We start from the raw sequence: 15,191 nt of genomic DNA, 5'->3' as shown, positions 1-15,191 counted from the left end.
CGTTGTCATGGGGGCGGGTTGGGGGCGGACTCTCATTCCGCATGTGATTTACCCTGATTCCGCCTTCATCCTTCCTCCCCTGAAACGGTTATTGGGTTTGGTATGCATGGTATTGGGAATGGTATAGAGAATGGTGTACGAATTGGCTACAGGATGGTTGAGCACTCTTTGGCGAGTCTTTTGTCACCACATGCTCTGTGCTCAGATCAGGGGTTCCTGCCGGCTTCCTTTGGAGCCACTCATGTGTACTTTTGGTTCTCAGACTAAAGCAGTTGCCCGAGACCATGCAGCCGCTTTGATGATCGAATCTTGAGGCCCACTGGGACGCGCTAGTTGGTAATAATGATGTTGATGAATTGTGTAGAGACCCGCTGCCCCTGACGTCGAATAGTCGAATACTCGTCGAAGGACTAGAACTCCCCGTCACGGTCATCAAAGCCCAAATTCAAAGCATACTCCGTAGTCTGACAAATTCCTGTGCCTTTCAGATAGCAAGGCAAATGCACCTCGATCCACGAAACTGTCTGATCCAAAGTCTGGGCCTTCCACCAATTGATACGAAATAATTTCATCAGTAGTGGTCCCCTATTCCAAGGTACACTTTCCAAGGACCCCTTCCCAAGGTCTGAGAGTGATCTTCCCTTGTCGAGCCTTGTCTGGTTTTGCTTTCTCATACGTGCTGCAAGCCCAGAATTCCAAATTCAGGGACTCCGGGAAGTTCCATTCGACATCAGTACCGGAAAAGTTCAAGACCACGAGCCAGCGCTCCCCTGACATGCTGGTTCGACCGTAGGCGAAAATCGAGGGTTCTTCAGGCGAAATCTCTTGGAAGTCTCCATACACAAACACATCCGCGTGCTCTTTTCGATCCTTCAAACCCCTTTGCCAGAACTGCCAAGTGGAAAGCTCATCACTATTGTCGTACCTGATCTGGTCTTCAGCGTTGATGCCATCCTTGTAATCGTCCATGACTCGCATCCAAGGCTTCACTCCAGGTCTGCAGAAGCCTGCATTGGCATCCCCACTCCACTGCATAGGCGTTCGAGCGTGATCTCGAGCCTTCATATGAATGATCTTCTTGCCGTGTTCGAGCTGCGCTGGATCGTCCTTGTAAATTTGCTGACACTTCTTCCAGTAGTTGATGGTCTCTATATCTTTGTACTCCTCAGAAATGTCCCAATCGGTAGGGGCATTACGGATGCCAATTTCTTCACCCTGATACACGAAGATGGTGCCCCCGAGAGTCGTTTGCATCAAGGCCAACAGTTTGGCTCCCTTGTCACGAACGGCGTCGCGGTCATCGGTGTATCGACTGACGCTTCTAGGATTGTCGTGATTCTCGATAAAGACCGAGTTCCATCCATCCCGTTCAATCATACACCTCTGCCATCGTGTGATGATCGACTTCATTTCCTTGACGTCCCACGGCTTCAACGCCATCCGCACATTGGGTTTGTCAATGTCCACGAGATCAAAGATAAAGATCATGTTCAGCTCGCCGGCGTCGGCACCAACCGTTCGGAGGATCTCGTTCTCATCAGAGACTCCTGGCATTTCGCCAACGGTGACCGTGTCGTATTTTGAGAGCACTTCACGATACATCTCTTGGAGGTAGTCGTGGAGTCTATAAATAATGTCAGCTGAGACTGTGCCATGTTCTGTCTTTGCACTTACTTGGGCCCATTGACGAAAAATTGCGTTCCGGGTTGGAACTGGTGGGTTTTGGGATCCAAAACAATAGGAGCATCTGGATAAGAGGGGACTTTGGAAATCATGTTGATGACATCCATCCGAAAACCCGCCACACCTCGGTCAAGCCAAAACTTCATGACATCCCATACGGCTTCTCGCACTTCACTATTCTCCCAGTTGAGGTCAGGCTGTTCTGGGGTAAAGACAGACAGATAGTACTCTCCAGTCTCGGTGTCGTAGGTCCATGCTGAGTTGGCCTCACCCAAAATCTGAGCCCAATTGTTAGGGGGCTCTGGGACACCACCTTCGCTGACCGACTTTGGAGACTTCCAAATGTACCAGTCTCGCTTGGGATTGTCCTTGGAAGATCTACTTTCGAGGAACCACTCCTATGAGGCTGGTCAGTGATGCGAAACTTTGCAGGTAGCCACGTGAAGTCCGTACATGCATATTAGAGGTATGATTCACCACCAGATCCATCATCAACTTCATGTCTCTTTTCTTGAGCTCGCTAATGAGATCGTCCACATCTTGGACTGAACCGTAAATAGGGTCGATGACCTTATAATCAGCGATATCGTAGCCCATGTCCGCTTGAGGCGATTTGTAGATGGGAGACGTCCAAACGACATCGACTCCAAGACTCTTCAGATAGTCAACTCGAGATGTGATCCCCTTGACATCCCCCCATCCATCTCCATTGGTGTCTTGGAAGGACGATGGGTAAATCTGGTAAATAACGGCTTCCTTCCACCATTTTGGGGTTGCGTAGGTCGAGTTCTTGGACATTTCTAATATGCAAATTAAATTCCTGGTTCTATAATGAGAGATGAATGAAGACAATGATTGATGCTTAGAACAAGAGGCATGGCCAAGTTGAAATATCTTGACCCCTCGACATCATAACGATTGACTGATATCTTCGTCAATCTCCAAACCAGCGAAAGTATCTCCGTCCAATCCACTGTGATGTCGTCATGGCTCGAATAGGAAGACCATCCGGCCGATCTTCTCTTGGGACAAGAAACTCAAGGTGGGATGTCATCACGTGATCTCAAAAGGTGGAGGGTCCGAAGATGAGGATAGAGATCTTGTTTAGCCCTTCACTTGGACAAATTCTTGTTAGTGCTTCAGATCTGGACATTTGCTGCAGGTCTTGGGCGTGTTAGTCATTGACTGGAGCTAGATCAGTAAATATGAACCAACACATTAGTACATCTTCAGGGAGTCTATTAGCATTGCAGCTATCGCCCACCACAGACACAGGATGTGGGCCCTAAGATGGATCACGAGAAGAAAGGTCATCAAGACGAGTGAGTGTCTACTTATAACATCAATCATGACTTAACTCAGACGTTATGTAGACATTTCTCATAATTGTATTTGTCACGTGGAGATTGCCAAGATAGATATTCCTCCGGTCAAGAAAGGGATAGTATGAGACAGCTACGACGATTGATTATGAGTTCGGTCGACACCTGAGTTAGGTACCGAGGTACGCAGGAATGTCCTGACCGAGCTATGCTACGTTGCGATATCGCAAAGTTTTTTCCCCCTTGAGATTGGCGTGAACTGATTCTTTAATTTGACCCAAATGTCAAGACTGGCGGAACTTTAGACGGAATTTCTCCGACACATGACGACCAGGGATGTTCGACTCCTCACGACTCGGTCCACCATGGCTTTGCCACGACAATCGCAACGTCCTCCGTCAAATACGACAAAAGATCAAGCACAAAATTCCTTGAGATAACCCATTGACCAAAAAAAACATTCGGTATTGACTAACCAAGATGGCTTCCCTCAGTTCCTGGCTACCGATCCCCAAGTCCAGCCACTTTTCCCTGGCGAACATCCCATTTGGCATCATTTCCACAGCGTCCAAGTCGACACCTCGTCCAGCAATTGCAATCGGCGATCATGTCCTGGACCTTGCTGAATTCGCAGCTTCAGGGGCCTTTTCGTCTCTGAACATTGATACATCTGTCTTTTCTAAATCAACGCTCAATGATTTCGCTGCTCTGGGAAGACCGGTGCATCGATCAGTGAGACAATATCTCCAGGATGTCTTTGCAGAAAACACATCCGTTGCACAAGTGCTCAAGAGCAACAACGCTCTACAAGAAAAAGCATTGATCAAACGCGATCAAGTCACCATGCATCTCCCGTTTCGAATTGGAGACTACACCGATTTCTACGCAGGCAAGAACCATGCCTTTAACGTTGGATGCCTTTTCCGTGGACCGGATAATGCATTGCAACCAAATTACACCCATTTACCTGTAGGCTATCACGGTAGAGCGTCGTCTGTGGTGGTCTCAGGGACACCCATCACACGTCCAAATGGACAGACTCTGGACAATCCTGCAGCCACTCCTAAAGTTCCCGTCTTTGGACCAAGCAAGAGATTGGACATTGAACTCGAGCTAGGAGCCTTTGTTAGCACACCCAACGAAATGGGCAAAAACGTCAACGTTGCCGATGCAGCAGATCACATCTTTGGCTATGTGCTACTCAACGACTGGTCAGCACGAGACATTCAAGCATGGGAGTATGTCCCACTAGGACCGTTCTTGGCCAAGAACTTTGGATCAACCATCAGTCCCTGGGTAGTGCTGACAGATGCTCTCGAGCCGTTTCGGACTACTGGGATCAAGAACGACACACAGTTGCTGCCGTATCTGCAGGAGAAAGATGAGAAGAATGCATATGATATTAGGTTGCAGGTGGACATTACACGTGAGTATTTCCTGGAACCAGAAGCAGGAAGCAGAAAGCATGAAATGATACTGACAGTCTCTTTCTGCAGCGGAGGGTAAACCGACCACCAATATACTCAACTCCAACAGCAAGCATTTACTATTCTCTTTCCCTCAAATGCTAGCACACCATACCATTGGTGGATGCCCCATGGCGCCAGGAGATCTTCTAGGCTCAGGCACCATCAGCGGACTGGAACCGGGTTCGGAGGGTAGCTTGCTTGAGCTTAGCAAGGGTGGAAAGGAAACAATCTCACTCCAGGGCGGAGTCGAGCGGAAATTCCTCCAGGACGGAGACACTATCACGTTGTATGGCGTCGCTGGAACTGAAGAGACCGGACTTGTCGGCTTCGGCGAATGCTCGGGCAAGATTCTCCCAGCACCTAAATTGTTCTAGGGGGGTCCTTGATTTAGCTTCGTCGAGGAAGCTTGTGCGTGCTTGGGGTAGTCGAGCATTCATAGAGTAATTGCATAAAACTAGGAATAGGGCATCCTGAAGTCTGTCATCACGTGTATGAAGAGATGTGCCAAGCCCAATTAGAAGGCGAGAGATGCGGCTCCATCATTCCGCGGTGCTGCTTGACTCTACAGCCAATCATACGTCATTAAATTCAAATTGTGCGTCCTTCCCCACATTCCAGTCGCTCCTGCCCCTCCCTCCGTCATGCAGAGAGGCGGACGCTATTCCGCGACTTTGGAGTCTGGGGACAAACGAGACAATCCCACGTCTTCTCTGCTTCCTTTCTCATTCGGTATTGTCCAAGCGATCAACCCCTCCCTAGGGCGTCACGGAGGCCCTCGGGCTGTCCATTGACAGCGTCGTACCGACAGTAAGCGCGTCTAATTCCATCAGTCTCGTCCCCAATTTTAGTCTGGTTTAACCTCAATCATATAAGGGTGTTGTTCAATTGCACAAGGAAACCTCCATTGCTGAATCTCCATCCGCTATAAAGAACAGTGATACGAGATCGTTGATATAAGGAGCCTCGTCCTCATTTTGTTCGACGTCGTATCTCGACTACATTCCATTGCTTCCCTCCTCCTCCTTCCTTCCATTTCCTCGCTTGCAGAGAGCCAGGGCGCCACTCATCACGATCCTTTCCCCTCGTGAAGACGTTGAAACATTTCTCGAATACCTAAGCAAGAGTGTAGCCGGTTATTTGTCAAGATGCTCGTCGCACTATCACCGACGACCCTCTCGTTTGTGATATTGACCTTGGGATACTTCCTCATCAGGTACTTCAATTCTACCGATCAACCAAAGATCAAGGGCTTGCCCGAAATCCCCGGTGTCCCAATCTTTGGCAATCTCTTGCAACTCGGACAGGATCATGCAAGAGTGACGGCAAAATGGGCCAAGGAATACGGTTGGCCAGTCTTCCAAACCCGGCTGGGGAACCGACGTATCATTTTTGCCAACACCTTTGACTCGGTCAAGCACTTCTGGATCACCAACCAGTCCTCCCTCATTTCTAGACCTACTCTCTATACCTTCCACAGTGTTGTTTCAAGCAGTCAAGGTTTCACCATCGGTACTTCACCATGGGACGAATCGTGCAAACGACGCCGCAAGGTGGCCGCTACAGCACTCAACCGCCCCGCTGTCCAGAGCTACATGCCTTTCATTGACCTGGAAAGCACCGTTGCAATCAGGGACATGCTTAAGGATTGCAAAGATGGTACAGTGGACCTGGACCCCCGGAAATACTTCCACCGCTTTGCCCTGAACACGAGTTTGACTCTCAACTACGGTATCCGCATTGACGGAGGCATCGACCAAGAGCTGCTCCGAGAAGGCAAGTTTTCATCTGTGTTCCGATCGAGATGACAGAAAGCTAACAGGCGCCCACAGTTGTCCATGTCGAGAGAGTTGTTTCCAACTTCCGAAGCACCTCCAACAACTGGCAAGATTATATCCCGCTTCTGCGACTGCCTTTCATCTCTCGACAGAACAAGTCTGCTGCCGAATATCGAGCACGACGGGACAAATACCTGACCACTTTCTTGAACATGCTCAAGGAACGGATTGCCAACGGTACAGACAAGCCTTGTATCACTGGCAATATCATCAAAGACCCAGAGGAGACATTGAATGATGCCGAACTCAAGTCGATCTGCCTGACCATGGTCTCGGCAGGCATTGACACCGTACCCGGCAACATGATCATGGGCTTGGGCTATCTTGCATCCCCCGAGGGTCAACACATCCAAGACAAGGCGTATGAGGAGATCATGAAAGTCTACTCCACAGAGGACGAGGCGTGGGAAAAGTGTTTGGTTGAGGAAAAGGTGCCATACATCACGGCACTCACCAAGGAGATTCTCCGTTTCTGGACAGTCATCCCAATCTGCCTGCCCCGAACCAGTATCAAAGACATCAAGTACAATGATACAGTAATCCCAGCTGGCAGTGTATTCTACATGAATGCATGGGCGGCAGACTATGACGACACGCATTTCAAGGACCCAGCCAAGTTCATCCCCGAGCGATATCTCAACGACCAAGAGGGTAGTGGCACACCTCATTATGGATATGGAGCTGGCAGCCGTATGTGTGTGGGATCGCATCTGGCCAACCGTGAGATTTACACGGCCTTTTTGCGCATGATCATTGCCTTCAAGTTTGTGCCGGCCAAAGACTCGGCTGACTGGCCGGTGCTTGATGCGCTGGAATGCAATAGTATTCCTACAGCATTGACCACGGAGCCCAAGCCGTTCAAGGTGGGCTTCCGTCTCCGAAACAAGGCAGCTTTGGACAGGTGGATCGCCGAGAGCGAGGAAAGGACCAAAGACTTGTGATGGAGTGTCCAAAAGTTTTCATGCGGAGAGGGATTTGCAAATGTCGGGAGACATGTATGCGCCAATTTGGATACACTACCGGTACCAACTGATGAGTTGTACGAAGTCTGTTGGAATAATTGATGGACGTCAGCTGTGAGCAATGCTTAGCATGGGCAAATGAGGAGTTTTATGACATGGTCAGTTGGATATTTTGGATCACTGTGTAGCAATCGCTTGAGAATGCCCAAGATATGAACACTCATGACTTGACTTTTGTCGCTTCGCTTCGACGGACGCGCCTGCTAGGAGAAATTGTTGACGAGGAATCTTTTCTTCGAGGCAAGTCCAACAGAAAAGAGAGTGTCTCAAGTGGACCATGTCGTCGGGGCCGATGTTGATCGGAACACAAATCAGCTTGTGACTCTCTCCAGATTCGAAACCTTGTATAGCTTTGAAGGCCGTGGCACATGCTCTGGTAGCAATATGGTGAGCCAGCCTTCTTATCCCTCACCTAAGGCTTTGGGTATATAGTTCACGACTGCACATTCGCTTCCAGGTCGAAGCAACGAATGCAAAATCCAATATCCACCATCGAAGAATTATCCTTTAGCATATCTCGCTTCGCGAACATCGACACAGATACTTGACTCTCTTCGGCCTACTCCGTTCAGGGATATTTCGCTCATCATGCCGACTCGACTATACCCGACCATGCCCGTTCCATGGTACTCCAGATCGGAGATGATCCAGGTGACCTCGGATTTTCTTGAAGAGCGGAGGAGGAACAAGTTTCGATCTCTACAAGGTATGTGGATGCATGTTTATATTGTTGCGTGATCTGTCGTGCATTTCGTGTCTTGATGCTTTATCGACTACGCGAGGCATTTGAATGGCCAGCAAAAGTACTTTGGATAAGCGAAGACGACAGCGATAAGACCAAGCTCCCTCAGCTGTGTCTCGGCCTTCTGCTTCCCGAGCTATGGACGAGCTGGGCAGCATCAGTGCGATTGGGTGACTGACTACTACTCACACCACTGTCCTGAGTCACTCACTCTTACTCACTCATCCAAAGGTCACGAGGTTCTGGCAAAGCTGGTGATTCTCAAGCCAGGCTAGGGCATTAGCATTGGCATTGGTACGGTTGTGGTTATCCGGGCCCGAGGTCAACATCATCATTGATGCTCGGATATCGTCACCCTCTTGAGTTGGCGCCGAGAAACCGTTGAAACGTCCCTCACTATCGAAGTCGTATCTGGGCAGTCACAACGACTGGTCAAGAGATCAGAACGGCTTTCTTACTTTGGTGACGATAATTCTTGTCCCAAGACTCACACCATCTGCCGGATACGCAAAAAGCTTCTGCCCATGCAGACTGGCGATCGCCACCGTGGTTTCTGACGGAGGACGATCGCAGTCACGGTCGAGCAATCAGGATTGAGCGAATGAGACCAAGTAACCGACTACAGGGTTGAGAGCGGACGGGATCATCATCGAGTCAACGCTTTCATCCTCGTGGCCCTGCGTACGCAGGCTTCCAGAAGCAACCATGACCATGATTCCATGACGATCAACTGGCGTCATCCCCTACAGGTCGGACACATGCTTGGCTGCAGTTGTTGGTTCTCATGCAGCCACCAGCCGTGCCATACCATCCATCCAGAAGTTGCAAGAAAACTTGGAAATTGGACTTGCACCGCACCGCACCGGTGGCAGTGATCTCCAGGCTTACTTGGATCGTCTTCATTGGAGCCTTTCGCTTGCTGGACGAGCGCCAAAAATTGGACACCCGTCTTATCCACAGCCCACCAATCCTCCATCAGCATCAGTGCACAATAAATAATACAATTGGATTCGATTTGACATACAAACGCTATCTCACCGGTCGCAGCTGGTTGACATCCCTCAATCGATTATAGTCTGACCTCAAGGGTTTCATCAGCTTGGTGCCCTGACCATGACTCAGAGAGTACCTTGTCCCTCCACATCGCATCCTAGCAACAACTCCAGTTAAGGCCTGAGACAAGAATTCTGGTCGCGGGGTACAATGGTGGGTTGCTGCAAAAGAAGCTGAAGACTCGGCACAGCATTCATGCATGGCACCATGGACAATTGACGGTGACGATGCGAGGGCATTCTTGGGTTTCGCCTTGGGTGGGATGGGATGGGATGGTGGGCTGTTTAGCGGCACAGTCGGCAGTCTGAGTGGTTTTGGGGGGGCGCTGGGAATTATGAGGGGCCCTCGGGCCACTGAAAGGTGATAGTCTGGGCAAGGGCCAAGCCTATCCCGTCTAATAATTCGCCCTGCCGATCGCCCGAGGCATAGTGCATCGTCACTGGGCGAATCAGCCACCTGAAGGCTTGGAGTCCGGGCGTCCCTTGACCCAGACTTACCGCTCTCCCAAACCTTGATGAAGCGCTGTGTGGCAGTCTTGGACGAAGTTACGCCTCATCCCGCGAACCATGCCGTGGGCACGGCCATCGACCACTCAGATGTCCTCGTTATTTTCGCATGGTGGACACTATCAGAGTTAGGCGCACTTTTGCTTCTGGAATTTCGCACTTGTCCATCCCAGGTCGGACGTCGTTTGCCGGATGGTGTGGTTCCACTCGCTCAAATTTCATCACCGAGGGGCGAGGGGCGAGGGACGAGCTTAGAGCTTTGCTTTTGTGGGCAACTTGCAGCTTGCAGCCCGTAAGAGAAAGCCTGAGCACCTGCACCTGAACCTGAGACGGACAGGACGGACTCGGCCACAACCAACAGCCGCCTGGGACGGACGCTGGGACGTTGAGACGCTGGCCTCTTTTGGCCCTGGTTCCTTGGTACTATCGCTTTTCTCGTATCCTCTCCCTGCAAAACGCCCAAGACCGAAACCCAAGGCACCCCCCCTGTGCCTCCTCCACCACCCTCTCCACCCCCCGGCCCTTTGATGCCGATTCAAGGCCCTTGTAGCGAAACCGCTCGTTTCCTACATATGCTCCCCACGGAATCGTCCCTCGCGCTCTTCACACTGATTCCGCACTCCCCCTCTCTGACCAGTCCATCTTTTGCAACAGGTGATCCCATAACAATTCTGCCCTTCATGCAGGGCCTCAAACGTTTGCAAGAAGCCATTGAAAGGCACAGAGAGAACAAAGACATCAATATCAAGTACAAGACGCCTCTCACGAGTAAGTCACCCCGCCTCACAGCCTGTGTGCTCTGCCAAGATACCATTTGACATCTTGACCCTGCCTTGCTGTTGTGTTCCTGACTGACTGGTTGTCTTAGTACGCAACATCAATACCTTCACAGACGAACAAGCCATCGACGATGCCTGTAACCCAATTCGCTGTAACCGATCCGTACGAATATCTGAATGGGTTCGGGGGGTACAAAGAGTAGGTTTCAACGTCCAGAAAACCAGTATCGAGTCTGTAACTGACCATGTATCTACAGGAGTGAGGCGATAGAAGGTGCTCTACCACTGGCGGCCAATTCGCCTCAAAAATGCCCCTACGGTCTCTACAATGAAAAGTTGTCTGGGACCGCCTTTACAGCCCCAAGGGACGACAACCTTCAGTCATGGCTCTATCGCATCCTACCCTCTGCGAGTCATCAGAACTTTGAGCCTGTCCCTGATTCCTCGGCCCAATCCTTGAACTCACCTTCACCGCAATATGGCAAGCATTTCAATGCAATCCCAAACCAGTTGCGTTGGGATCCGTTTGATTTTGACAAGGAGGTCTCCTGGATACACTCTCTGCACCTCCTTGCTGGTGCTGGCGACCCAACCATGAAATCTGGCATCGCCATCTACATCTACGCCGCCGGTGCATCGATGCCAGAGAAGAGCGCCTTTTACAGCGCCGACGGTGACTTCCTGATTGTTCCACAACACGGAGTCCTCGATATCCGAACCGAATTCGGCAAAATACTTGTGCGACCGAACGAGATATGCGTTATTCCTCGTGGAATTCGCTATCATGTCGCACTGCACGACAACGAGCCGGTGCGAGGGTACATCCTCGAACTCTTCCAAGGACACTTCAAATTGCCCGAACTGGGACCCATCGGATCCAACGGGCTAGCCAACGCTCGCGACTTCCAAAGCCCTGTGGCGGACTTCATCGAGGACTACGAAGATACAGAATGGACCCTGTATGCCAAGTTCGATGGCAAGATGTTCTCGGCTAAACAATCACACACTCCATTCGATATTGTTGGTTGGCATGGGACCTTCTATCCTTACAAATACGATCTCGGCCGTTTCAATCCGGTCGGAAGTATCTCGTACGATCATCCCGACCCATCCATCTTCACTGTATTGTCAGCACCCTCGCTTCCTCATGGCCCCGGTACGGCCGTGGCAGATTTTGTCATCTTCCCACCACGATGGTTGGTCCAAGAAAACACCTTCCGACCTCCGTGGTATCATCGAAACACCATGAGCGAATTCATGGGATTGATCCATGGTAATTATGACGCCAAGGGAGCCGGCAAGGGCGGATTCCAACCTGCCGGCGCTAGCTTACATAATACGATGAGTGGACATGGCCCTGACATGCAAACCTTTGAGAAGGCTTCGACCATGGACTTGCCCCCTAGCAAGGTAGGCGAGGGGAGCATGGCCTTTATGTTTGAGACTTGCTTGATGCTTGGCGTTACAGAATGGGGTCTGAAGACGTCTCAAAAAGTTCAAGAGGTGAGTCACTGACGTGTTTCCTCCAGCATGTCCTTGAACATAGAACTGACTTTATCTACAGCAATACAATGCACACAGTTGGCAGCCATTAAAGGTTCATTTTAAAAGACCCGATAAAGCAAGCGGTGCCACCAACGGAGACAAGAAGTAAACCATTGGGGATGCCAAAGACGCAGGCAGTGTCCACGATACCAACCAAAACTTGTTCAGAAGAGAAGCAAGCTCTGACAGACATGAGTTGACGTGATGACATAAAATAATTCATTAATATGATCCATCATTTGCCTAGACCCATTCATGTGCCTTTGGTTTTTGGTCATATTTCTGTATATTGAATTCTATTCTTAGCACGATCACGTGTGACAGACAGCCACGTGCTTCGATACAGATGATCACGTGAAAAGAGTGCTGATTGGTCACGTGCGAATAGGTCACATGTTATTCATGATCTCTCTAGTCACGCGATATTCATCTTCTCAACAACCTCAAAGGTTCATCTGATCTTCACGACGTACAAATGCAACCAACTTCATATCCACTTGACCTGGCATGACCCAGACGGCAGAAAAAGATCTCGCCAATTGGTTTCAAACCCAGTCGTGCAGCAAGACGGGTTTGACTCTCCAGATTCCCCAAGTCAACCAATCACAAGGAGAAGATGACCACACGTGCTCTGGATGCGGCATCAACACTCCTGTTATACACTTAGTGACACTTGCATCATGATCGACCTACATCCTACACCTCTCATCTTTCGCCGTTGCTGCACGTTGCGCAACTCTGCCCAGCCACTCTTTTGCCTTTTGTGATGCAGGTATTGCTCCAGGAGGCAATGGTCGGTTGGTCACCAACCGAGCGAGTGGCTGCCCCCCCTTCGAGGCAATGGTGCAGACCTCTAGCTAAAGGGTATCTCCTTATGTTGATCCCTCAGCATCCTATCATATCGCTTCAAAGCAGAGCGTGGCATGGTTGGTTGATATCCCGCTTCTCCAGGTGTTTTGCATCCCATTCCATCTGCTCCGGTGTCGTGTGCTCCTCCTTCCACATCCTTGCACACGTGCTCATGTTCATCTCCCTCGAGCACCGAGTCGATGTCTGTCGTCTGCCGACTTTACGGACACATCACTTCTCTGATGGTCGCATCTTGGGATTGAGTCCTCTTCCTCCTCCTTCGAAATCCTCAATCACCTCTGTTCCAACCTCTTCTTCCTTCTTTACCGCCAGTTTCATTGATTGGCCTCTCCAGACACAACCATCCAGCAGCTTCTTGTCTCACTATTCCATCGTCGAGTCTCTTCCTCCTATTGTTGCATTTGCTTTGCGCAGGTACAAACGTCGGGCCTCAGCCGTCGTCCTTGTGAACGCCCAGAATGCCTCGTCCACGACCACCCCCTACGCCCGGCAATTCAACAGATTTGAAGGCAATAGAAAAGAATATTCAGCCGGATCTCGAGACCGCTTTCGACCTACCTCCACCGGCATTGCGTTCGCCCAAATCATTGACCCACACGTCCTCGAAAGGCTCCGCTCCCCCGTCCACGATCCCCAAACAACGAACTCCTCCGGTGTCACCAAAGGACAAGTCTTTTGCATCTGAGCCCCGAAACAAGAGAACCGCCTCAGGCATGATTAAATCCAATGGCGGTGCGGAGGCGTCACAGTTGTCCCGCAACTCAAACCCTTCTCATGGCCTCCCCCCTCCTCCTAGTCGTGCTCGCAAGATCATACAAATGAAACCAAAGTCGACTTCGACGCAACATCAGCCTTCTCCGGATAGTGACGCAAGCTATCACCCTCCAGGCAGTGTCGGCACCGTCGGAACATCCAAAGCCAATGCTAGCACCGCAGCCAATACCTCAACCACCTCGAAGCGGAAACAGGCGACAGCTTCTAGTGCTGCCGGCCGCAAGATTGCCCGCAAAACAGCACATAGCATCATCGAACGCCGGCGTCGGAGCAAGATGAATGAAGAATTCGGTGTGCTCAAGGACATGATACCTGCATGTGAAGGGGTGGAAATGCACAAACTGGCCATCCTCCAAGCAGGTATCGAATACCTGAGATATCTAGAAGGGTGTGTTGCACAATTGAAAGTTGGCAAGGGCAAGGCTCAAAAGAACGATGACGAAGCGCGCGACATGCCCAAAGCCTTGAACATTGTCATCAGAGACGAAGAGTATGACGATGAAGATGAAGAAGAAATGGACGACGAGCAGCCAGAGACAGCAGCACCATATTCGTCGCATACTCAGCCTGGACGTCAGCACAACACATCGTCTATCCCGCCGAGCGAATGGCAGTTTCGTGACGCACGCACAGGATCCATTGCATCTGCAGGAAGTTCAGCATATCCATCGCCATACTTACACGCAATGCCAGGTCAAGGGCAATCAGAAGAGCAACCGCAAATCAAGCTGCGCCCTGGTCCCAGTCCTGCCGCTGGTTTCGGCTCATATTCTGGATCGCTCAACCACGTGCCCACCGGCAGCGCAAACCCAAGTAATCCCAGCGCAACGCCGACGCCGACACTCCTGAGTCCTGCGTTCAACTCAATTCACTTCTCGCCGGAATTGACAAGGTTGCCCACCAATGACGGAAGTCGAATGATGCAATCATCAACACCATGGATGTCGATCAACAGCAGCAGCCAGAGGCCTAGTCCACAGATGCAACCTCTGCCCAGCCCCAAGACGGCCATTCACTTACCTCTTCCCCCATTGTCTCAAATGACGGCTTTGCAACTACCCCAGGCGCAAACATCTACGGCGGGGCGAGCCAGTGTTTCCGAGGAAAGCGGAAGAGACTACAGCAATAGCATCAGCATTGGCGAAATATCCGAGACCAACGGCACAGCCGAAGCCACTGCATCTGCTGCATTGATGATGTTGACGACTGATTGGCGCCACAGCGTGGGTATTGGGGGTGGTGTCGGCTCAGGCAATGGACAAGGCGGTGCTGGACAGGGGAAAGATCGAGGAAAGGGTATGAGTGTTCATGACTTGTTGAGTTCATGAATTAAGCTTCATGTCTTGGTTGGTTGGGTGCAAGGGAAAGATTGCTAATATTGACTGGGCGGAGGTCAAACAGGACTATAGAATCGCCAAGTTGGGGTATTACTGTTGGATAGGCGTTTGTCGAATACTGTATTATGTACAGATACGCATAGACAGGACTTCCTACCAAGTTGGTCTAATCATGAAGATGCGCTTGCTATGCACAATAAATCCGGTGGAAGATGCATGCCTTGTGCGCCCATGGTGGTCATCGAATCGGCAAG

The 15,191-nt window shown here is 50.6% G+C and overlaps 5 protein-coding genes across 8 annotated transcripts; 3 read left to right on the top strand and 2 right to left on the bottom strand.

Annotated features, from left to right (window-relative positions):
- Positions 1–101: 101 nt before the first annotated feature.
- Positions 102–2,557, bottom strand: PV10_08194 (uncharacterized protein). The gene is made up of 3 exons (XM_016373179.1): positions 2,137–2,557; positions 1,675–2,081; positions 102–1,624 (listed from the first exon to the last, which is right to left on the bottom strand). Exons 1-3 carry the CDS (start codon positions 2,479–2,481, stop codon positions 586–588), a joined length of 1,791 nt encoding a protein of 596 aa, XP_016220090.1. The 5' UTR covers positions 2,482–2,557; the 3' UTR covers positions 102–585.
- A 593-nt stretch (positions 2,558–3,150) lies between these two features.
- PV10_08193 lies at positions 3,151–4,962 on the top strand. 2 transcript variants are annotated; one of them, XM_016373178.1, is made up of 3 exons: positions 3,151–3,187; positions 3,295–4,431; positions 4,502–4,962. In XM_016373178.1, the coding sequence occupies exons 2-3, from the start codon at positions 3,486–3,488 to the stop codon at positions 4,846–4,848; spliced, it is 1,293 nt and encodes a 430-aa protein (XP_016220089.1). In that variant the 5' UTR covers positions 3,151–3,187; positions 3,295–3,485; the 3' UTR covers positions 4,849–4,962. The 2 variants fall into 2 exon arrangements, with proteins under 2 accessions (XP_016220089.1, XP_016220088.1); XM_016373177.1 differs by having other exon boundaries at positions 3,151–4,431.
- A 190-nt stretch (positions 4,963–5,152) lies between these two features.
- On the bottom strand, positions 5,153–9,417 carry PV10_08192. Of its 3 annotated transcripts, XM_016373176.1 has the most exons (3): positions 9,203–9,417; positions 9,098–9,149; positions 5,153–9,022 (listed from the first exon to the last, which is right to left on the bottom strand). In XM_016373176.1, exon 3 carries the CDS (start codon positions 7,017–7,019, stop codon positions 6,198–6,200), a length of 822 nt encoding a protein of 273 aa, XP_016220087.1. In that variant the 5' UTR covers positions 7,020–9,022; positions 9,098–9,149; positions 9,203–9,417; the 3' UTR covers positions 5,153–6,197. The 3 variants fall into 3 exon arrangements, with proteins under 3 accessions (XP_016220087.1, XP_016220086.1, XP_016220085.1); XM_016373175.1 differs by having other exon boundaries at positions 9,098–9,417; XM_016373174.1 differs by having other exon boundaries at positions 5,153–9,149.
- An 895-nt stretch (positions 9,418–10,312) lies between these two features.
- PV10_08191 (homogentisate 1,2-dioxygenase) lies at positions 10,313–12,065 on the top strand (the record flags this gene model as incomplete). Its single annotated transcript, XM_016373173.1, has 4 exons — positions 10,313–10,400; positions 10,501–10,642; positions 10,669–11,914; positions 11,976–12,065. The coding sequence occupies 4 exons, from the start codon at positions 10,313–10,315 to the stop codon at positions 12,063–12,065; spliced, it is 1,566 nt and encodes a 521-aa protein (XP_016220084.1).
- A 1,219-nt stretch (positions 12,066–13,284) lies between these two features.
- On the top strand, positions 13,285–14,928 carry PV10_08190 (uncharacterized protein; the record flags this gene model as incomplete). Its single annotated transcript, XM_016373172.1, has 1 exon — positions 13,285–14,928. The coding sequence occupies one exon, from the start codon at positions 13,285–13,287 to the stop codon at positions 14,926–14,928; it is 1,644 nt and encodes a 547-aa protein (XP_016220083.1).
- Positions 14,929–15,191: the final 263 nt, after the last annotated feature.

Source organism: Exophiala mesophila (assembly GCF_000836275.1).
Source record: "Exophiala mesophila strain CBS 40295 unplaced genomic scaffold supercont1.6, whole genome shotgun sequence".
NCBI classification, from domain to species: domain Eukaryota; kingdom Fungi; phylum Ascomycota; class Eurotiomycetes; order Chaetothyriales; family Herpotrichiellaceae; genus Exophiala; species Exophiala mesophila.
This window is presented reverse-complemented; position numbering and strand designations above follow the sequence as displayed.

Coding starts and splice junctions, on each gene's coding strand:
- PV10_08194 (XM_016373179.1), bottom strand. CDS start 2,481: ATGTCCAAGAACTCGACCTACGCAACCCCAAAATGGTGGAAGGAAGCC. Junction 2,082..2,136: donor ATCATACCTCTAATATGCAT/GTACGGACTTCA, acceptor CCAGCCTCATAG/GAGTGGTTCCTCGAAAGTAG. Junction 1,625..1,674: donor TTTTTCGTCAATGGGCCCAA/GTAAGTGCAAAG, acceptor CATTATTTATAG/ACTCCACGACTACCTCCAAG.
- PV10_08193 (XM_016373178.1), top strand. CDS start 3,486: ATGGCTTCCCTCAGTTCCTGGCTACCGATCCCCAAGTCCAGCCACTTT. Junction 4,432..4,501: donor GTTGCAGGTGGACATTACAC/GTGAGTATTTCC, acceptor CTCTTTCTGCAG/CGGAGGGTAAACCGACCACC.
- PV10_08192 (XM_016373175.1), bottom strand. CDS start 7,019: ATGCGATCCCACACACATACGGCTGCCAGCTCCATATCCATAATGAGG.